Source organism: Chrysemys picta, unplaced genomic scaffold (assembly GCF_011386835.1).
Source record: "Chrysemys picta bellii isolate R12L10 unplaced genomic scaffold, ASM1138683v2 scaf9, whole genome shotgun sequence".
Classification (NCBI taxonomy): domain Eukaryota; kingdom Metazoa; phylum Chordata; order Testudines; family Emydidae; genus Chrysemys; species Chrysemys picta.
Window position 1 is genome coordinate 299,814 of NW_027052716.1, and position 21,033 is coordinate 320,846.

General features: G+C 55.5%; 2 protein-coding genes across 10 annotated transcripts; both read right to left on the reverse strand.

Moving 5' to 3' along the window:
* Nucleotides 1–424: 424 nt before the first annotated feature.
* LOC135977667 (maestro heat-like repeat-containing protein family member 1) lies at nucleotides 425–8,630 on the reverse strand. Of its 3 annotated transcripts, XM_065578886.1 has the most exons (7): nucleotides 8,371–8,629; nucleotides 7,087–7,200; nucleotides 3,429–5,559; nucleotides 2,901–3,006; nucleotides 2,597–2,692; nucleotides 2,359–2,463; nucleotides 425–1,922 (listed from the first exon to the last, which is right to left on the reverse strand). In XM_065578886.1, the coding sequence occupies exons 4-7, from the start codon at nucleotides 3,000–3,002 to the stop codon at nucleotides 1,695–1,697; spliced, it is 531 nt and encodes a 176-aa protein (XP_065434958.1). In that variant the 5' UTR covers nucleotides 3,003–3,006; nucleotides 3,429–5,559; nucleotides 7,087–7,200; nucleotides 8,371–8,629; the 3' UTR covers nucleotides 425–1,694. The 3 variants fall into 3 exon arrangements, with proteins under 3 accessions (XP_065434958.1, XP_065434959.1, XP_065434960.1); XM_065578887.1 differs by having other exon boundaries at nucleotides 2,901–5,559; nucleotides 8,371–8,630; XM_065578888.1 differs by lacking the exons at nucleotides 2,359–2,463; nucleotides 7,087–7,200; nucleotides 8,371–8,629 and having other exon boundaries at nucleotides 3,429–4,258.
* A 2,824-nt stretch (nucleotides 8,631–11,454) lies between these two features.
* On the reverse strand, nucleotides 11,455–20,041 carry LOC135977666 (fibrinogen-like protein 1-like protein). 7 transcript variants are annotated; one of them, XR_010595102.1, is made up of 4 exons: nucleotides 18,290–18,494; nucleotides 16,993–17,103; nucleotides 12,884–15,624; nucleotides 11,455–11,766 (listed from the first exon to the last, which is right to left on the reverse strand). XR_010595102.1 is itself a non-coding variant. In XM_065578882.1 (3 exons), the coding sequence occupies exons 1-3, from the start codon at nucleotides 19,679–19,681 to the stop codon at nucleotides 14,927–14,929; spliced, it is 813 nt and encodes a 270-aa protein (XP_065434954.1). In that variant the 5' UTR covers nucleotides 19,682–20,041; the 3' UTR covers nucleotides 11,455–14,926. The 7 variants fall into 7 exon arrangements, 6 of the variants coding, with proteins under 6 accessions (XP_065434954.1, XP_065434953.1, XP_065434951.1 ...); XM_065578882.1 differs by lacking the exon at nucleotides 18,290–18,494 and adding an exon at nucleotides 19,678–20,041 and having other exon boundaries at nucleotides 11,455–15,624; XM_065578881.1 differs by lacking the exon at nucleotides 18,290–18,494 and adding an exon at nucleotides 18,600–19,105 and having other exon boundaries at nucleotides 11,455–15,624.
* Nucleotides 20,042–21,033: the final 992 nt, after the last annotated feature.

Here is a 21,033-nt window from a genome sequence, read left to right on the forward strand (position 1 = left end):
GCCTCCGAGGAATCAGGGGGGATTAACGGCCCCTGGAACCAGCAGCATTTCCACCCAGCCCCTGCCCACCTCTGAGGGATGGATTCCCCCTCCTGACCCCCAGGATGGAGTCTTGTTGTCCTTCCTAGGGACCTCCAGTGGCAACCCCCCTCCTTGTACAGGGAGCTCCTGCCACTTCCCCCTCAGTGCCCCTGACAGCTGTTCCACCTCCAATCCACAGCTCAAGTTCTCAGACCCCTCTCCTCCAGCCCCACCCAGGTTGGGTAGGGAGGGGACTGGAGCGGGGGGGCAAGAGGGATTCTGGCAGCAGTGAAGTGGGATGTGGGGAGGTTGAGACCTTTCCCCAAGTCACCCCAGCCACTAATGCTGAAGCCGCAGGATGGCAGCCCTGGTGAATGGGACGGATCGGCAGCCCCTGCTGACTAGGGTTACCATACATCACGTTTTTCCCGGACATGTCCTGCTTTTCGGCAATCAAACCCCCGTCTGGGGGGAATTGCCGAAAAGCCAAACATGTCCGGCAAAATGCCGGCCAGGCACTTCCCCTCCCGCAGCTGCTCTGCTCCGCTCCTTCCCTCTCAGACTTTAAGAGCCGAGCTGCCCGAGCCAGCGCTACCGGCTTCGGGCAGCCCCCCCGCCTCCGGACCCCGAGCAACGGGCCAGGCACTTCCCTTCCCGGGCTCCAGCTGAGCTGCTCCGCTCCTCCCCTCTCAGACTTTAAGGCTCTAGCTGCGCTGGGGAAGCGCCGGCCGGGGGCGCAGGGTCTGGGGGCTGCCCGGCAAACCGTGAAGCCGGTAGCGCTGGGGCAGCCCTTTCCCCATGGCTGGGAGTGGGAGGGAGCGGAGTTAGGGCGGGGAAGGAGCGGAGTTGGGGCGGGGCTAGGGGTGAGGAAATGGGCGGGGCCAGGGCCCGTGGAGGGTCCTCTTTTTTTATTTATTAGACATGGCAACCCTACTGCTGACTGAATCCTCCTGTTCTCTCCAGAACGGGTCCAGCCTTGCCAGCAGCAGGACAAGCGTCCCCTGCCCATGTGCCTCAGCCCTGCCTGGTCAGACGCCATCACCCATCAGTCCTTGGCCTCCCAGGCTGCCAGTGATGGGAGCAACTCTGGGTGGTGGCTCGGGTGACACAGACACCAGACCACTAGGAATTGGGTGCGGCCCTGTGGGACAGGAGAGTCTCGCAGGGGGCACTTGGGGGACTCTCCTGCCCTTCCCAAGAGCGATAGCACCCTGTCCTAAGAACGTAAGTCTGGGATGAGGCAAAGCTTGTCATTAATTAGCCTGGCTAAAGAGCTGGGTGGAGCTGCTCCGCGGACAAGCTGGCTCGCTCCTGCTCATGGAGGTGAATTCATCTCCCTTCCCAGGAGCACCTGCTCTCCCTTTCATTCGACACCAGGCTCCTTGTGCCAGGCCAGCGAATGGCCACAGGATGGGAATGAGGCCTGGGCCCCGCCCCAATCTCCTGAGTCTAATGCAGCTGCTCACCTTGTCCCCCATCAGCTGCTGGGTTTCCCCCAGGAGGGAGTAGGTGACAGGGAGAGAGACACACACACACACATTTGTCCTTCTGGTTGCAGGGCTTGTGTCCTTCCAATCCCATTGGTGGCTGCACAGTGGGCAGAGTCCTCGCTGCGTGCCCGGCCCAACAGAATTGCAGGGCATGGTGTGGAACACAGAAAGAGATAGAGAGACTCATCCTCCAGCCGGCGTCAGTCTGAGAGAAATTGGCTGGGGTCCCAGTCTCAGTCTTCTAGCGGGTGCCATTTCCCAGCTGGGTTCCTTACCCCTCTGGTGCAGCAGCAGCTGGTAGAGCCGGTAAACCCCCTCCCTGGCCTGCCAGCTGATGTCCTTGGCTGGGTCACTGACGGAAAGAGCCAGCTGTGCCATGTGGTGACCCATCCTGGGGAATTCCGCTGAGTTCTAATGGACGGGAGAGGGAGAGGGGACTCCATCAGCATTTTCATGTCAGCTCCCAGTCCCCCCCCGGGCCAGGACTCTCCTTCCCCTCAGCCCCTCTGCAGGAGATGCTAGAGCCAGACCCTTAATTTCCTCTGCCCCCAAGGAAGCCTGGAGCACAGGGCTGTGGGCAGGGCCCTCCATGAGAACTTGCTTCCCCAGCTGCTCCAGGATGACAGGGAGCCATGAACCTGGAGCACAGTCCCCTTAAAAGCCCAGAGTCACCACTTAACTAGGACAAGAAGAACTTGACTCAAGCCAGGCTCACTCTCTGCTCTGACTCTGCCTCCCCAAGAGGAACACTCCTAACCCACAGCCCCTGCAGCAGCAGATCCTACAGCCCGTCGGAGCCAGCCCACCTACCCCTGGAGTCAGGAAGCTGGGGTCAGAGGTCACTTACGTCAAACTCAGGGAGGGTGATGGTGGATCTGAGCAGGGCCGTGCTGCTCTTAACGGCCCTGGCTCTCTCTCGCGGCACCCTGGACACGATCCAGTAGTTAATGTGCTGTGGGGAAAGGAGGCATTGCACTGACTGCCCTGACCAAGGACGCCCACTGGGGGCCCGGCTAGGAGGACTGACTGGAAAATGGATCTAAGAGTGAAGGTAAAATTGCCCCCACCCCTCTCATCGGGCTCACCTCCAAGATGTACTGGAGCCTGTCGGTGTCTGGGGACTCTGCCAGCAGGTTCCCCAGCATGGCGTCCAGGAGGTCTGGCAAGACCCTAGGCAGATCCTGAAAGCAAGGGAGAGCCATGGGTCAGAGTTAGGGAAACTGGGGCTACATCTGCCACAGGATGGGAAGTGGGGTCTCTGGGAAGCACTGGTGAGACCCCAAACACATATCCTGGCCTCTCTCATTCACATCCCACTGCAGGCAATTAGCAAGGATTCATGGCAGGATGACAGCTGGCTCTTCAATCCATGACTTTAGCATGATCTACCTGCACTTGGGTGGTGTCCTTCTCCATGCCCAGGGTGAAGACGGCGTGCAGGGCAGCTCGGAGGAGGTGGGTCTCCAGCTCTGGCTCCAGGGCAGGCGTCATGGTGCTGGCAAGAGAGAGGAGCCGATATTAGACTGTGCAGTGCGGGGATGGGACTGGCACCAACACGCAGGTGAAACTGCAGCAAAATAGGCACAGGCTGGCAAGAATGGAAACAGAGGCACCGAGCCAGGGAATGACAAGGCCAAGGTTTCTCAGAAAGACAGTGGCAGGGCAGGAATAGCACCTGTTCCCTGGACCCTGCTGCCCCTCCTGTATCTGATCCTGGGAGTGAGCCTCTCCCCAAAGCCGTTGCAATGTTACTGGAGTGAAAAGAACAGCCCAGCCAGGAGAGAGTGACCCTTCCCCGCACCTCTGCCAGAGGAGCCACCCTTGGGCGGTGACCTGGGAGTGGGAGGGGCAGTGACTCCCAGCCCTGGGCCTGAGCAGCACTGGGGTTAGGGGAACCGGGTCGGAGGGTCTCGGTACCTGAGGTTGCCCACAGCAATCAGGGAGTTAGCGAGGACGGCGCCGGGTGGAGAGTTATCAGGCAGCTCCTCAATGAGCTCCTGTGAGACCCAAAGGAGACAAAGGAGCGTGTGAGATTCGGGCCTCACTGACACTTCCCAGTGAGGAGATTACACAGCCAGGGCCCCACACAGCCAGCAGGATCCCCCCCACCTGCCTCCCGCTCCTCCGATTCCTGCCCAATAGTGACCACTCTCCGAATTTCTCCCGTCTCTTCGCCCCGACCATTTCTGGTTTCTGCAGACTAGATGTTTTAGCAAAGTTTAGAATTCCTTGGTGCTCAACACCGTGAAACTCCCCTTTCTCCTTCACAAAGGGTTTTAACGCCCCTTATCTCACCCAGGCTCTCGACTGCCCAAAGTTGGAGAATTGTCCCTGTTCCCACTGCAGAGCACCCCCCACGACACACACACAGAGTCCTCCTGGTGGTGGGAGGGGAACAGAGGAAAGGACAGAAGACGTAAGAGATGAAGAGAAAGGAGGGAGGGATGGAGGAAAAGGTAAAACAAAAAGGACAAACCCTAATGTCCCCAGTGATTCTAAGGGACAAAATCCCAGGTGGGGAATAAAATTTGACCACCTTAAGCTAGTGTTTTCCAGGCCTAGAATTCAGCTGGCGCCAGATGCATCAGACTGAACAGGTTCCAAACCTCTCGGAGGCTCTTACCTTCTAAACAGGGACGTCTGTTTTCTAGTAAAATCAGGAAAAAGAAAAGAGAAAACTCAAAAGAGGTTCCTCCTGGCGCTCATGTACGTGAACCTAAATACTCTCTCAGTCCTCAAAGAGAGACCTCGAGAAGGAGACTTGCTGAAGCAAAGCTACAGGGGTCTCTGAGGTTTCCCTGGCCCTGCGCCCCTGTCCTGCCTGGCTGATGTCAGCATCTCTCTGTGAGGTCACCACCTCCCCAGCACCTTTGACCAATAGGCGGAGGTCCTGCAAAAGGCCTTTGTGATGTCACTGCCACACCCACTCCTCCCCTGCAGTGCTAATGTCCTGCCACAGGGCAGACACTTTGGAGGTTTGAGCTACACAAAGAAGAGACACTTAGATCTCAAAAATTAGATGAGATGTTTCAGTCTGAGCTAAGTAGTTGCTGCTCTTAACAATTGCAACATAATAAAATACAAATAAAATAGACTATTTCAGCCATTCTATTATGTCATAATCTGATCTGAGTAAACATGATAGGACACCTCATCTTATGCACTGCTCCTAGTGACACTCTCCAATAGATCCCCATCCTCCACCCGCCAGGAGGTAGGTAGAGGCGGATTGTTATCCCTACTTGAAAGAGGGAGAAGCTAAGGCTGAGAAAGGAGAATTGACTTGTCTTAGGTCACACAGCCAGTCCGTGGCAGAGTTAGGAATAGGACCCAAGAGCCCTGATTTTCAAACTAACCATCGGATCTTGAATTTCAGACATTGAATGACCTGAATAAAGCGCTCTCAAGTGAGTTCCAGACCAGCAAGAGTTCATAGTAATTATTCAGCAAGTATTTTAGGAGAACTGGAATGGTAGCGAAAATAATGAACTGCAGAGAAGCAGCAAAATTTGTCGAACATATGACTGGTTATGACTATTTACTTGGTCTTAAAAGAAAACAACAGGGACCTGAGTCTCCTCCCTGTCAATAACCCCCTGCTCAGCCAATCAGGGTAGAGACCGAGGGGCGGGAGGATGAGGGTTCTCACCAGAGAGTCAAAGGATGGCCCAGGTCACCGCTGGGGATCACTGTCTGAGCACTATTTCAGCCCCACATTTTTCGGTGGACCTCCCACAATGGGAGTTGTAGAGCACCCCCCACGACACACACACACCCCTCCTGGTGGTGGGAGGGGAAGAGGGAAAGGACAAAAGAAGTAAGAGATGAAGAGAAAGGAGGGAGGGATGGAGGAAAAGGTAAAAGAAAAAGGACAAACCTTAATGTCCCCAGAGAGTCTAAGGGACAAAATCCCAGGTGGGGAATAAAATTTGGCCACCTTAAGCTAGTGTTTTCCATGCCTAAAATTCAGCTGGCGCCAGATGCAGCAGACTGAACAGGTTCCAAACCTCTCGGAGGCTCTTACCTTCTCAACAGGGACGTCAGTTTTCTAGTGAAATCAGGAAAAAGAAAGGAGAAAACTCAAAAGAGGTTCCTCCTGGTGCTCACATACATGAACCCAAATACTCTCTCAGACCTCAAAGAGAGATCTCGAGAAGGAGACTTGCTGAAGCAAAGCTACAGGGGTCTCTGAGGTTTCCCTGGCCCTGCGCCCCTGTCCTGCCTGGCTGATGTCAGCATCCCTCTGTGAGGTCACCACCTCCCCTGCACCTTTGGCCAATAGGCGGAGGTCCTGCAAAAGGCCTTTGTGATGTCACTGCCACACCCACCCCTCCCCTGCAGTGCTAATGTCCTGCCACAGGGCAGACACTTTGGAGGTTTGAGCTACTCCCTGTGGATCTTTTTTCAGAGTAACAGCCGTGTTAGTCTGTACCACACTCAGTGTTCATTCTAGGAACTAAGCCGGCTAGACAGTAAAACATCACGAGTTGCTCCCAATGCTACACTCGGTTTCTCAGAAATGAGTAGACTTTATGGCCAGAAGAGACAGTTAGAGCATCTAATCTAACCCCCTGCATATCACAGGCCTCCTGTCTACCACAATAGCTACTTTTGGGGCAAACACATTCCGGAAAGGCATCTAGTCTTTATTAATGACATCAAGAGATGGAGAATCCACCACTTTCCTTGGTAGCTTCTTCCTGTGTTCAATCATCCTTGGTGTTGAATATTTGTGACTTATTTGTCATAGGAATTTGTCTCTTTTCACCTTCCAGCCATTGGGTCTTGTTCTGCCTTTCTCTGCTCGATTAAAGAGCCCTTTAATACCCAATATTTTCTCTCCATTAAGGCATTTCAACACTTCAGTGAAGTCCCCTTTCAATCTTCTTTTGATAAGCTAAACAGGTTGAGCTCTTTCAATAGCTCACTAGAAGGCATTTTTCTCCAGCCCTCAGAACATTTGGTGGCTCTTTGCTGCCCCAACTCCAATTTCTAGGACCATCTTTTTCAAAGGAGGACACCAAGACTGGAGGCAGTATTCCAATAGCAGTCTCACTGCTGCTGTGTCACCTCCCTATCCTACTCACGGCTCTGCTCCTACGTCTAATGATGGCTTTAGCCCTGTTCACCACAGCATCACACTGGGAGCTCATGTTGAGTGGCTTCTCCACTCTGGCCCCTAAATCCTTTTCAGACTCACGGCTTTCCTGGATCCACGTCCCCATTCTGGAGGTGTGGCCGGGGTGCCTTGTGGCTACGTATAGGACCTTGCATTGGGCTCTGCTCAAACTTGTTTTCTTTGAATGGGTCCAGCTGGCCGAATGAGCCAGATCGCTCTGTATCACTGCCCTCTCCCCATCAGGAATTACCACTCTGCCTGTATTTTGTCACCCCCCAATCTTATCCGCAGTGATTTTATGGTTTTCTCCCAAGTCATTGATAACAATTATTTTAAAAAATTAGTCCTTGAGAGCTTCTTCAGACCCTTAGTACCCAGGACCTGCTCCCCACATCACAGTGAGAAATGCTGTCCAGCCCTGCTGGTACATAGGGGATAAACACAGAACAAACGTACCTTTAGGAGCTGTGCTGTCCATAGGCTCTGAACAACATGTGGGGGTCATCAGATTACAAACGCACGACAGACCTGTAGTGTAGACAGGTCCCAACTGTGTCTCGCTTTCCCACCCTGTAAAATGGGGAGAAGAAACAAAACCTTGATTAGCTCCATTTGATAGCTGGGGAAACCGAGGCACCCAGCGGTGCAGAGACTCGCTCATGGTCCCAAAGCCAGGAATAGAAAACAGCAGATCTGATAGCCAGGCCTGGGACCTAACCCTGGTTTTCCTGGCCTTGCTGCTCTAAATTTAGTCACAGCCTCCATGTCTTTTCCCCCGTGTCCCTTAACCCCACGTCACTGCAGAAGAGAGATTTTCTGGTAGCCAGCTGGCTCTCCTGCATGTGGATGTCGTTCCAAAAGACATGCTCTGGCTCAGTCCCATGCTATGGTTGGCTGAAGGAACCACTTGGTCACATTCTAGGCCCTGAGTTATACAGGAGGGGTGACTAGATGCACATAATGGTCCTTTCTGACCTGAACCTCTATCAATCGCTACATTTTCTGCTGCTAGGAAGAGAACTCTGGACCTATTTTCTCTCATTCACTTTCAGTCGGAATAATTTCAATCCAGGCCAAAGGATTTCCTCTTCCATTGTGTCTTCAGCACCTTTGCGAGCAACCAGTTACTGTTACCCACAGGTTACCAGTTTCAACCTGTCCCTGGGTGAGATGGCCAGGAAAGGGGTTGGAGCTCAACTGCACCTGGCCCAGGTGATGCAGCTCCCTAGGGTGAAGGGAATAAGTGTGGGGGTCACGTGACAAGACGCAGCCTGTGACTAGGACCCCGGCCTGCTGAGAGATAGAAGGGCAGCCTGTGCTCCGCCAGGAGAGAGACCCCAAAGGAAGCAGGCATGGGAGGGGCTTGGAGAGTCCTTTAAAGGTCAGGGACAAGCTGGGAAGGGGCCAGGCTGAGCACTAAGGACCAGGCCCTAGGAGGGAAAGACAGGGCATTTTAGGAGATGGGGCAGATAGTCCAGTTGGTTTCAGCTCCCAGGACCAGACACCCAGAGGTGAAGGTGATTGTCGGGGCTTCTGTCCTTCTTCCCCAGTGTAGATTTGATAGTGGAGAAGACTGATGCCGTAAGGGGGAAGTGAGTTACCCCAAGGTCACCCAGTGAGTTTATATCACGAATGCATACTCGGAAGGATCCAATAGAAACATGGATTTTCCAGTCTCTTCTTTCTAGGAGTCCCCAGGGCTAAGGTAAAACCCCTGCGGCCCCTCCCCATTCTGCTCACCTCCAAGATGTGCTGGAGTTTGTCTGTGCTGGGGGGTGCTGTCAGCAGGATCGAGAGCTCGTCATCCATGTTCTCTGGGCAGGCCTTGCTCAGAGCCTGCCAGCGGAGGGAGAGCAGGGGTCAGGAGCCTGCATTAGCACCGGTGTGCCATTGACCAGGAGCTGGCTGAGGTAAGCGCCGCCTGGCCGGAGCTCGCACCCAGAAACCCTGCCCCAGGTCGGAACCCCCTCCCACACCCAAATTCCCTCCCAAACCTCACACCTGGCACCCCAACCCCCTGCCCCAGGTCAGAACCCCCTCCTGTACCTTAATCCCTCCCAGACCCCACACCCCCACCCGCACCACAATCCCCTACCCCAGCCCTGAGCCCCCTCCCGCACCCAAGCTCCCCCCAGAGTCCGCACCCCAACCCTCTGCCCCAGCCCGGATCCCCCTCTGGCACCCCAAACCCCTAATCTCCAGCCCAATCCCAGAGCCCGCATCCCCACCGGAGCCCTCACCCCTCCCTGCACTCCAACCCCCAGCCCCAGCCCAGTGAAAGTGAGTGAGGGTGTGAGAGCAAGCGACTGAGGGAGGTGGGCTGGGCTGGAGTGAGTGGGGGTGGGGCCTTGGGGAAGGGCATGAAAGGGGTTGGGTCAAGGGCGTTTGGTTTTGTGCAAGTAGAAAGTTGACAACCCTACTTAAGGACCTTTGAAAAGCAGCCTCCTTAGCACCGCTCCTGATACCAGGGGCCAAGGCGCCCCCGGACATGAGAACCACAATAGGCCAGAGCAAAACGCTGCGTTAGAAATCGGAGCTCAGGCTGCCAAGCGAACGATAGCTGACAGACAGGAGATGCGGGAATTAAGGTTGTGCCTTCAGCCAGCAACTGGTGTTCATCCGTTTGCACCACACACACACCTGTAGGCAGGGCCACTATTTCCTTGTCTGTCTGCCTGCCTGTTTAGCATCTCTCGGTCCTTACTGTGCCCATCACCGTGGTGTCTGAGTGGCAAACCAAGGGTTTGACGTGTGCATATGAAACTGCCTGACTGGAAGGATGTGGTTTGGTGTGGATCAGTGACTGCTGGGGCGATTGGTGGCAGAAGGCTCTGAGGGCCTGGCTCATTCCGACCTGGGTCATTCCAATGGCTTCTACAGCTGAGAGCAGCCCAGTCTCCTGCCTGGGTCCGACGCAAACCAGGAAGTACAGGACCACGGTTAATAAGAGCAGCTCAAAAGATCATTTTCGCTGAGCCCAGCCCTGCACAGATTTCCAGCTTAGGTTTGCATTTTCAGCAAAAGTTCTTCTTGATTATTTTCTCCCAACCCCTTTGTGCCTCCATAATAGCCAGCCACCCCGTCAGTCGAATCCTGGGGCGCTCCAGGGACAGCGTGTGTGCGTGTATGTGTACGTCTATATATATGTGTACGTGTACATGTGTGTGTACGTGTATGTGCACGAGTGTGTGCACGTGAGTGTGCGTGTGTACATGTACCCCAGTCAGATGTATACATCTGGATTTCCTTTGAAAGAATTTTCAAATTGAGCTGATCAAGTGCAATGGCAAAGCACCCAATTCCTCTGCCCCCCAACTGCCTTCGCTGCTTTAACGTACAACCTGCTCTGCTGGCACCTCTGACTCCTGAAAGCCCTAACGCTCCCGGGGAGCAGGCCGTGCCCTGCCCTGCCCTGGCTGCCCCGGGTGTTACCTCGGAGGGAATCATTCCAGATTCCAATGGGTGGCAGGTCCAGGGAAGAGCCTTATCTGGGGGGAGGCTGTACCAGACCCGCCCGACCCAGGCAGGCTCCCAGGTACTCTCTGCTCGGGGCTGATAAGGCTCCTTAGCAGTTTCTCTCCAAACAAATTCCAGTTCAAGACACCTGAGAGCTCCACAGCAGGGCAGCATCCCCAGAGCGCAGCAGGGCGGGGGTTAGGGGGAGCAGTCGGTAGCAGCACCTGCCCCTCGTACGGCAGGAGCGAGAAGTGCCAGCCACGTGCTGCCTCCATCCCCAGAGGCCAGGTGAGAGTGAATTCCCACGTCCCCGCACGATTGGTTCCGTCACTCTTCTACACTTATATGGATTTCCAATGTCAATGTTTCTAACATCAGCTTTGCCAGCTCTCCTTACACCTTTGTCTGCTAGAGCAAAAACCTGAAATGCAGCTACCTCCTCCTGCTGGGTGACTATAGACCTTAATGACAGAGCTCGGAACTGCTTAGTCAAGCTGACTAGCTGCAGCCCCTCGGGTTGCCTGCTCGAAGGTGTGCTGGCCAGGCCACAAGTCGTTTCTGTGCCTCTTCCCTGCTCCTTCTCAGCATTTGAACATCATTTGACTAGTGTGAACAAGAGTCTATACTGGGGAGAGCCCAGGGTGAGAGAGTCACTAGACCCTGGTTATACAGTGCTCTGTCACGGCTCTGAGGTGCAGTTAACTTCACTTGCTGCACAAGGAACCAGTCCCAGAATCTGAACCAATTGTCCATCAGCGAGTATTTGACTCCCTCTGTCCGGGATGGATGAATTGGGATTCTTGGCCCCTGCATTTGTGTTTCAAGCTTCACTCCGGCTCATCCCTTTTCAGCTGCCCCATGCGCTCATCTCCTGCTCCTCACCCAGGAGAGCCGCCAGCTTTTTTGCCGCCCTAGGCGGCGGAAGGTCCCGCCCCCTAAATGCCACCCCCGACAGAGGCGGCGGAAAGTCTCGCCCCCGAAATACTGCCGACGACCGGGGCGGCCTGTAACGATGCTGGTTCTGGTGGGACCCAACTGAGAGTGCCAATTCAGGACAAATTGCTCAAACAGGGCAGTTACAGCCCAAGGCTGGGGGTTTTCCACCTCTAAGGCAAACCAAACCAGCCAAACAGTGAAGTCTTGGGTCTCACCCCACTGGCTAACCACAAGTCACACAAGCAATTCCCTTAGACACTCCAGTTTCCCAGTATCACCACCAGTGCCACTCGATATGGGGACAAATGGTTATGAAAACCAATACCCCAGTAAAAGGGAAAAAAAGGTTCTCTCGATCCCGAAGGACCAAGCCCCAGACCCAGGTCAATATACAAATTAGACCTTACCCACAAATCAAGCTGTTGCCAATCCTTTAGAATCTAAAGGTTTATTCATAAAAGGAAAAGATATAGATGAGAGTTAGAATTGGTTAAATGGAATCAATTACATACAGTAATGGCAAAGTTCTTGGTTCAGGCTTGCAGCAGCGATAGAATAAACTGCAGGTTCAAATCAAGTCTCTGGAACATCCCCAGCTGGGATGGGTCATCAGTCCTTTGTTCAGAGCTTCAGTTTGTAGCAAAGTCCCTCCAGAGGTAAGAAGCAGGATTGAAGACAAAATGGAGATGAGGCATCGGCCCTTTTATAGTCTTTTCCAGGTGTAAGAACACCTCTTTGTTCTTACTGTGGAAAATTACAGCAAAATGGAGTCTGGAGTCACATGGGCACGTTCCTGCATACTTTACTGAGTTACAAGTCGTATCTGCCTTCTCTCCATGGGTCAGTTGTATAGCTGATGGTCCTTAATGGGCCATCAAGCAGGCCAGGCAGAGCTAACACCAACTTGTCTGGGATGTTTCCCAGAAGCATAGCATAAGTTTGAAATACAGACAGTACAGAGCCAATATTCATAACTTCAACTACAAAATTGATACACACATATAGACAACATAATCATAACTAGTAAACCATAACCTTGTCTTAGACACCTCATTTGACCCCCTTTATAGAAGATTTGGTGTCACTACCGGACCTTGGTTGCAACCATGTTCTATATGGTCCCAGATTATATAAAAAACATCACACGGCCGAAGATCCAGCTGCCGCAGTCGCCGCCCCCCAAATGTTAGCGCCCTAGGCGACCGACTAGGTTGCCTAATGGGTTGCGCCAGCACTGTCCTCACCTGCCTGCTGGACCTGACAGCCCCACTTCTCACCACAGACAAACAAAACCCGCCCATCTGAACGGGATTCATCCATGCAATCAGGAACTTCCACCCAAAGGAACTGAAGACAGGTGTGTCGTGTATCTGCTCCTCTATCCCTCACCCCTGTCCCTGGAGCGCCCCAGGATGCAACTGACGGGGTGGCTGGCTATTATGGAGTCTGTGATCTGCGTTGACCCACCTACCCGTTAGGGGGCGGTGGGGAGCTATGAGGTCACTGGCCGGCCTGGGTCACGCCTCCGTCAGCGGGGAATTAGCGGCGGGGCGGCCGCCAGCCAGAGTCTGTAGCGCGCCCCTCAGGCAGGGGAGCGCCGGCAAAGGTCAGTAGCGCGCCCCTCAGGCAGGGGAGCGCCGGCAAAGGTCAGTAGCGCGCCCCTCAGGCAGGGGAGCGCCGGCAAAGGTCAGTAGCGCGCCCCTCAGGCAGGGGAGCGCCGGCAAAGGTCCCGGTGTGGCTCGGCCGGGTAGGGGAACGCAGGCCCACCCTACACCACTGCGTTCCAGCCCAGGACCCTGGCAGTGGCAGGACGAGGGTCCCGCCACAGGATCAGCGGCGTCCTTCCGCAATACAGACTCACCACTGCGCAGCTCTGTCCCTGGGCTACTTCCTACCCAATTGCTCGTCCGAATCCCTCTGGTCCCGCCGGTGCAGTCCGCTGCTGGCAGCTCCAGCTCCCGCTCAGGCTCAGGCTCAGGCTCCTCCAGCTCCTCTGGGTACTCGGCTGCTGGCAGCTCCAGCTCCCCCTCCGGCTCCTCCAGTTCCTCTGGGTACTCGGCAGCGGGCAGTCCTGGCAGCCCCAGTCCGTCCTCCAGGTGAGGTCTCCACTGGTCCAGGGCCTCCCCTGGCGTGGCAGCAGGGTCTGAAGGGAGCAGCCCACAGTCTGCGTCTGCCTCCCTCCCTGGTGCTGCTCCAACTGAGCTAAGGGCCCCGCCCTTTATACTTCCTGTTCCACCCCTCCCCTTCCGGGGGGTGGAGCGAGCTTGGGCTGGCCCCGCCCACTCAGGCTGAGGGAAAGGCCCTTTACCCTCAGGTTCGGAGGGCAGCCACCCTGGCCCCCTACAGAGGCACAAAGGGGTTGGGAGAAAATAATCAAGAAGAACTTTTGCTGAAAATGCAAACCTAAGCTGGAAATCTGTGCAGGGCTGGGCTCAGCGAAAATGATCTTTTGAGCTGCTCTTATTAACCGTGGTCCTGTACTTCCTGGTTTGCGTCGGACCCAGAAGCAGCAGTAGCATGAGGCTTTCTCCCAGGATTTCCATTAAGGCCAAACCCCAGATACGTCCGTAATTGGTGAGAAGGGCTGACTTTACAAGGGGAGAGGGATAGCTCAGTGGTTTGAACATTGGCCTGCTAAACCCAGGGTTGTGAGTTGAATCCTTGAGGGAGCCATTTAGGGATCTGGGGCAAAAATCTGTCTGGGGATTGGCCCTGCTTTGAGCAGGGGGTGGGACTAGATGACCTCCTGAGGTCCCTTCCAATCCTCATATTCTATGATAAGATTTCCAGACCACCCACATCCTACTTATCTTGAGACAAGTACCAACAGTTTGGACGCCTGTCCCAGCTGAACCTCTGCACTATGGAAATTCAGCACCAGTAGGGTTCCCAGCTTCCCTCCCCCTGAAAAAATCCCTCTTTCCAAACCTGCCCCCCAAATTCCCCCCTACGCACGCTCTCCATGCAGGCTCTGTCAGGAAGGCCAATTGGACAGGGCCTTGTGTCCTGGGGATGCACTGAAGGGCCATGGTCAGGAGGGGAATGGAAAGATGCAGTTTGGGGGGGGGCAACGCCCCTTCACATTCCCCCCCATCTTCACCCCTGCCAGTGGACCAGCCAGGACTACATCTTGGGAGGAGCATAGAGAGCTTTTGGGCCAGGTGCTGGCTAAAGAGGCTTGGAGCTGAGAGCAGGGAGGCTAATCCCTGCTGTTGGCTCCTGCTGTGTTTGGAGAAGCAGGACTCTGTATGTTCCTTGTAAATAAACAAGACATCAAAAAATTACCAGACTCCACTGCCAATTTCTGCTCCCCACTGGAACATCCCCAGGGCCCCAAACTTTGACTAGCCCCTTGGGTTGAAGAGGGACACCAATATCTTTATTGTGTGGTTTCGTTGCACGTCTATCTAATCTCAGTGGTTTATCAGCAACTAATTACTGTTGCAATGTTTTCTCATGTAATAACCATATTTATTAAAAACACAGAGGCCAGGTTTTTGAACCCAAACTCACCACAGCTAATACATGCAGGATTCAGATGTAAAGTCCTGGCTTTGAGTCATCCCCCATTTAAATGCTCAATGACAGTTGCTAGAAATCCAGTGTCATGATTCATTGATCACTAATGCCAAGGGGCAGTGGCAGGGCTGGGAGAAGCAGAGGTTAATGTGGGTCTAAAGTCGTAGTGAGTGACATGGCTTCCAGCGAGGCAGAGTGGAAGTGGGGGTCCAGTTATACACACCAATCACACTCTTTGTGTCATTCGAACGCACCGGCGGGGTCAGCTCTCAGCATTTATTCCAGGGGATTTACCGTGCAGAAGCCAACAGGGAAGGGGGTGAGCAGAGTGGAGGCATTGCAGGGACTGCACTGATTAGGTGGGGGATGGCGCGCCGTGTCTGATCTAATATTGTCTCCCCTTCTCAGCGGCGCTGCTCCCAAGGAGGATGGGCTCCTCCTGCCGGACCCAGCACACGTCTGTTGGCTTAACCAGGATGAGGGAAGACTTGCACTCCCCACTCTTACAGAACCCTGCCCAGTAGATGTAGCCTTTCCTATTGAGCAGGACGTTCTGACACTTGTCGTACCACCAGCCTCCATAGCTACTTGCGCAGTTCCCACTGGTCTGGTCCTGATCCTTGTCACTTGTGCTGAACTTCATGTTGTCGTGTATGCCCCCCAGGCCGGAGTGGTAGGTGGTGAGATAGTCCTCGCCGTCCCCAGAGTACCTGCCCAGCCTCAGAGGGTACCCGCTGGGCTCATCCTCGACACTGAAGATGTCGTACTCTGCGTAGCGGGTGTTGTTGGATTTGTCCTCCACGACAAAGCGGACCTTGTAGATGTTCTGCCGCGTGAGCAGGGACAGGTACTCATTGCCCAGCCAGTAATCCTGCTGCACGTTCCCAAAGCCGTACTTGTAGGTGCTCCAGGACTCCTTCCAGGTGATCTCTGTGTTGTAAGAATTTCTCTGGACAACGGTCCAGCCCTTGCCTTCGGTGTCCATGTCACACCACACCACTCGAGGGGGAGAGCCTGCTGGCTGGATGACCTGGACCCCGCTGGGGCTGTCCCTGGGAATGTTGCTGCAGTCTTTGGGGAACCCTGAAATGCCACGAACATCAGGTTAAGGGGGCAGGTGGGGAGGGGGGGAGAGAGCGCTAGCTAGCTCGATCAAATCAGCCTGGGGTAACTGGAGGCTGGGTTTTTAGAGGCAGGTCCTGTGTATTTCACAATACTACAGCCACAGAATCCGCCCCGGCCATTCCTGGCCACAGAATCCCGCTCCAGATCTTACACTTTCATTTTACCAATAAAATAAAATAAGAATAGTTTCTTGCTCTGCTGGTTTTGAAGAAACCTTGAAGAGATGAATCAACTGTAAACCAAGGCTCTGTATCCTTCCTGAGTCCGTACTGCTGAAGAAATCGTTTGGCGAGGGTGGGGGAGACGCTGCCAGATCCATCTCAGCGAATGTTAATTATGAAACCCATCGGTGACAATTTAAATGGGAGTTTTCAAAGAGCCTAAGGGAGTTTGACACCCGACTGTGATTGGAATTCAGTGGGATTTAGGCACCCAACTCCCTGTGGTGCCTTTGAAAATTGCAGACATCCTATCGAGGGGCTTGTCTTTGGAGCGGAAATTGTCCCGAACTATCCTGGTAGAATGAGAGCACTGTGGTTATACTGCCCCTCCCCTCCCCAGGGTCCTCCCTCGAGCCTGAGCCCCCCAGCTCCCCTACCCCCCAGACAATCCCCCTGTGTGCCCCTCCCCCATAGCTGAGCCGAGGGGGAGGAGCTGCTGAGCACTGCGGGGGCAGGGGCTCAGGGCCACCTCTGGAGCTGGCTCGGCCCCTGGCCTGCCTGGGCAAGCCCCTGAGCAGCTCCCAGAGCCGCTGGAGGTGTGGGGAGAAGGGAATGAAAACCCCTGACAAGGAGCAACTGGCTCTCCCTGCTGCCTGGACTCTGGGGGCAAGGCTTCTAGGCATGAGCGAGAGATCCCCAGCTGTTAGCCGGGGCTAGCCCTAGTATAGGAGTTGGTGAGATGGAAGGGTAGAACTCCCAGCCAATTTGGGGGGGGTGCCTGGTTCTCACACGCTGCCCTGCGGTTGGCACCAGCGCTCTTCAGTCACTGCCGGGGGCTTGGCAGCCGTTACCGGAGAAAGGGATAACGAAGCTGTGTAAAGCAAACAGGCAATCGAGCAGCACCTCCCCCACCCCGGCGGGCCCATTCCCAGGCGCTGGAGGCCTGCGAATGGGAGTAGTGGGCTCACTAGCGCAGACCGGCCTTGCGATCCCTTCGGAGAACTCAGCGTTTCTTTGGGCCCAGCGCTGGCGGGGGGGCTGGAAGGTGCATTCAGTGGATAAGTGGATCTAGGGGTGACCCCGGCATGGGGGAGAGGAGCAGAATCAGGCCCACGATCTCGGATATGGCAGATGATAGAAGCTCTCCGACGGGTTCTCTACTCACCCCTCTCGACCTTCTTGTGGGCCAGGGTCCCGTTGCCCTGCACGGGGGCTACGCAAAGGAGCACCATCATGGACAGCGCAGACAGAAGCAGGAGAGAGCTGGACTGGAACCCTGCAGGGGACAGAAACCGCTGGACATGAGACCAGGAGAGAGTTTCACAAGTGCCTAAATCCCACTAGACGTCACTGGGATTTAGGCACTTAAGTGACTTAGCCACTCTTGAAAATGTTACCCTTAGACGCTAAGGCCAGAGTTTTCAGAGGGCTCAACTACTGGGCCAGATTTTCAGAAGAGCTCAGCTCCCAGGTAGGCACCGCAGGACATGGCTGCATGTTCAAAGGGGCTCAGCATGGGCGGGGTGGGCCCAAGTCTCTGGAGACGGGGTGAAGCCCACCATTCACCTCTCCCCCGGCCCGGCCACTGTCTCCATCTCTGCAGCCGGCCCGATTAGCACACAGCTGGGACCCAGCTGCATGGTAAAAACCATTCAAAGATTGCGGCTCCGATGGCCTGGCTCCCGGGTCCCGGGCGGGTCAGGGCCGGCTGGAGCGCTCCCTGTGGTGAGGAAGGAGCTGCCGCCTCTCTCCCCGCGCTGCACCGCTGCAAGGGGAGTGCTGCTCGGAGCAACTCCCTCTGTCCCAGCTCCCCCCGTCCACAGTCACTACCACCAGCCGGAGGGCAGTGCCCGCTCACCCACACAGAGACAGCAGCTGGGCAGCCTCCGGCAGGGCTCTGCCCCCCTCAGATGAGTGCCAGGTGAGAGGGGCCCAGGGCACAGAGCTGCTGTGTGCCCCACGCCAGGCATGCTGCCCCCTGCACTGCAGCCCAGCAGCCCAGAGGGGGACACGCTGCTGACACTGCAGCTGTTCTGTGGGCCCAGCTCAGGCCAGGCTTAAAGTGGGCAGAGTCGCCAGGGGCCACAGTCCTGGCCAAAAAAGAGTTCAAAATGGAGCCGGGTCCCTGAGGGGTGCACTGTAAGCGCTGCCCTAGCAAGGGCATGGCCATTTATTTCAGCCGGGATTAACATAGACACCCCTCCCCCGCCCCACACATGCTTTTCCCAGGCCACCTTCAGCACTCAGCGCAGGGATTCACAATGACCTTGCCGGGATCAGCAGCCCAGAGCAATCCAGACTCTTGGACAGAAACCGGCTCATTCACCCCCGGCCCCGCCCCCAGGTATATCTATCCCGGCCCTGGTATTACATCTTGTGTAGCTACAGCCCACATAACGCAGAGCACGGCATATGCAGCCCCCAATGGTAAATAGGTTGAGAACCCTACAGCAGAGGCTCACGTGTGAAGCTCCAGAGGTCCCAAGTTTGATTATAGCTGCTGCCGGCCCGTGACAGGTGCAAAATGGCAGCTTTTTGTGGGGTGAGGCGGGGTGGGGCGGGGTGGGGCAGGCAGGGTGTGTGTGTGTGTGTGTCAAACCAGAACAGGCTAAAGCCGCACTGGAGTCCGGCACCGTGCTTTCTGTCAGCCATCATTGTATTCATATGGTGTTGCAAAGTTAGAAAGTCCACAACTAACCCCAAAAGTGACCGTGATACAAACGTGCAAATGAATTAGAGAGAGCGAGAGAGAACACCGTGTAAACGACACACCGAAACACACTGTTGCAATGGAAACACTTTGCCCAGACATCATCCCCAGACAGATTTCATTGGAAACACCTTCTTTTTGGAGCTGCCTGGACCCCAAATTCTTCAGACAATGTCACAGCCCAAGTAACTGTGACACGCTGCCAGCAATCTCAGGTATCCTTGTGAGAGAGAGGAGAGAGGCGTAACCCCATGGCAGGCAAAGGGTTAAAGCTTTAAAGGAGAAGGATTTCAGTGAGTCTGACAAGCCAGAACTACAATGTTTGGAACTGAAGTGAAATACCAATCTGGAGTCACTCATCCTTGAAAACACGCCTCCCCTTCTCCTGACGCCCCAGAGGAGCGGGGACGCTGCCAGCTAGCAGCCGTTCACACACTCTAATAGTCTAAGACACAGAGGGCCTGAGTTCGACCTGTGACCTTGGAAAACTCATTACACTGCACCATACCTCAGTTTCCCCATTTTTAAAACATGGTTTATGCTAGTTCCTTTGTGTTCTAAAGTGCTTTGGCCCCAATGCCTAAAGGAACCTGGGGCAGGGCGGGAGGATTCCTGCCTAGGGTCCAGCAGAGCGCTGGGCAGGGGATCCCCGCCAGGCTCCTGGTACCCCATGGCCCCGGGGGCACTCTTTACCCACCAGGAGGCACTGCCAGACTCCTAGCTAGCCAGGCTCATGCTGCAGCATGCACTTGCTGGGGGAAATGCTGCTCCGTTTCAAAGGAAAAGCAGCATGTACCTCACTGCGCCCCCATCCCTTGTGCCTCGGCCAGGCAGGGTCGGGAAAGCAGAGGATGCACCAGGGCTCCCCTCCCCCTTGTGCACCTGCCCGGGCTGAGGGGCGGCACTGAGAGGAGTGCAGGCTGCCCCTCTCTATGCGGTAGTTACTGCATCTGTCTGGGCACGTTCCTTCCTGTGCCCGGGCACTCAGGGCACATGGTGTCCCACAGGGGCCACATAGCATGCCCTGCCACTGCACCTCCCCCACGTGCCCACACCGCCTGGGGCTCTGGTGCCCACCACCAGGCTCTGGCCCTACATCTCCAGGCTGTGTGAAATACTGGGCATTTCAATAAAACTCACCCATCCCGACGCTGCAGCTGAGCGGGCGAGTTAGCAACCTGAAGCGTCCCCCACTTCCACATCAGAAACCAGAGCCGGGGCTCCATGCCTTTATGGACATTGTCCCGACAGGTCACGGCCGGGTGAGGAGATACCTGAGTGGGATGGGCTGGAGCGAGACTGCGCTGCTGCTGCATCTGTCCCACAGGGAAGAGGATCAAACTGGATTCATTCAGCGACTGTCAAGGCAGCTGCTCTCTGTGTCCCAGCTCTCCGGCTGGGATACAGGGGGCAGGAACTGGTGCATTAGAGGGAACAGCTCCACGTCCGTATAGTTCTGGAAAAGAGCACCCAGGCCATCGAAATGTGCAACAAAGGACACGAGATGGGACCTGTTTATTTTGTTGAATGTGGCACCAGTTTGCTTAGTGTGATGTGCTCCAGTCTGCTCATTTGGGGACCAGGTTTTGGGATGAGGGGGAGTTTGTGCTGTCACACAAACAACGAATGAATCTCCCACATGCAATTCATGCTGCCTCCTCCCTCCCGCCCGCACACCCCGAATGCCAGCTGCAGCCGGCCCCATAAGTCTGGCTGCCCTGGTAAAGCAGCTTCCAGTGGATTCTGGCTGATTCTGGCTATGCATCTGTGACGAACTGGGACTGTTCTTACTGTGGTCTTTGAATGCTGGCAGGGGAGTGTGGCTAGGATAGTCTGCATTGGGGGATGGGAGACTGACCGGAGAATACCTGAGCATGTAACATGAGAACCCAGGAAGGGGTTAGAGGCCAGGTGACACCTTTGCCCGGGAAACTGAACAAAGGCTGTGGGAGGGGTCGCTAAAGGGAGAGTTTCAGGAGCTGGCTGGTGGAATGGCTGGGAGGCAGACAGGGCTCTGTACTCCCAAGGGGCTGGGGTGCCCGAGGACCCCAAGATGGACCTAACTGAGGGGGTCCTGTTTTCTGTGCCTGCGGGACCTGTCTTGAACTGTGTTCCTGTCGTCTAAATAAACCTTCTGCTTTACTGGCTGGCTGAGAGTCATGGTGAATCGCAGGAAGCCGGGGGTGCAGGACCCTGAGTCCCCCCACACTCCGTGACAGGATCACCCCCATCAGCTGGGCGTGCTGGGCCGACCCCATGCACAACAGGGGCAGCAGCGCGGCCGCCCTCGCGCTCTGATTGTGACTCGGGATTGCGGGGGCTTCTCACCTGTCCCATGGAAACGTGGCCAAAGGCGCCAATTGTCCCTTCATCAAAATGGCGCCATCTCCCACTGCTGCCAGCGGGGCTGAGGCCTGCGCGAGGGCCGCCCCGTCCCCACGCTCTGTCTGCATGTGGCAGGCAGGCTGCCCTCCTGACGCTGGCTGCCACCTCCCG

Bases quoted from the DNA above. Each gene is read 5' to 3' on its own strand.
- LOC135977667 (XM_065578887.1), bottom strand. From the start codon at position 3,002: ATGACGCCTGCCCTGGAGCCAGAGCTGGAGACCCACCTCCTCCGAGCT. The intron at 2,693-2,900 runs GTAGATCATGCT...CCTTGCTTTCAG, and splicing joins AGGACACCACCCAAGTGCAG to GATCTGCCTAGGGTCTTGCC. The intron at 1,923-2,358 runs GTAAGTGACCTC...CCCGTCCATTAG, and splicing joins TCACCCTCCCTGAGTTTGAC to AACTCAGCGGAATTCCCCAG.
- LOC135977666 (XM_065578879.1), bottom strand. From the start codon at position 18,491: ATGAATACAATGATGGCTGACAGAAAGCACGGTGCCGGACTCCAGTGC. The intron at 17,104-18,289 runs GTGAGCCTCTGC...TGTCCCCTGCAG, and splicing joins GGACCTCTGGAGCTTCACAC to GGTTCCAGTCCAGCTCTCTC. The intron at 15,625-16,992 runs GTGAGTAGAGAA...GTGGCATTTCAG, and splicing joins CCACAAGAAGGTCGAGAGGG to GGTTCCCCAAAGACTGCAGC.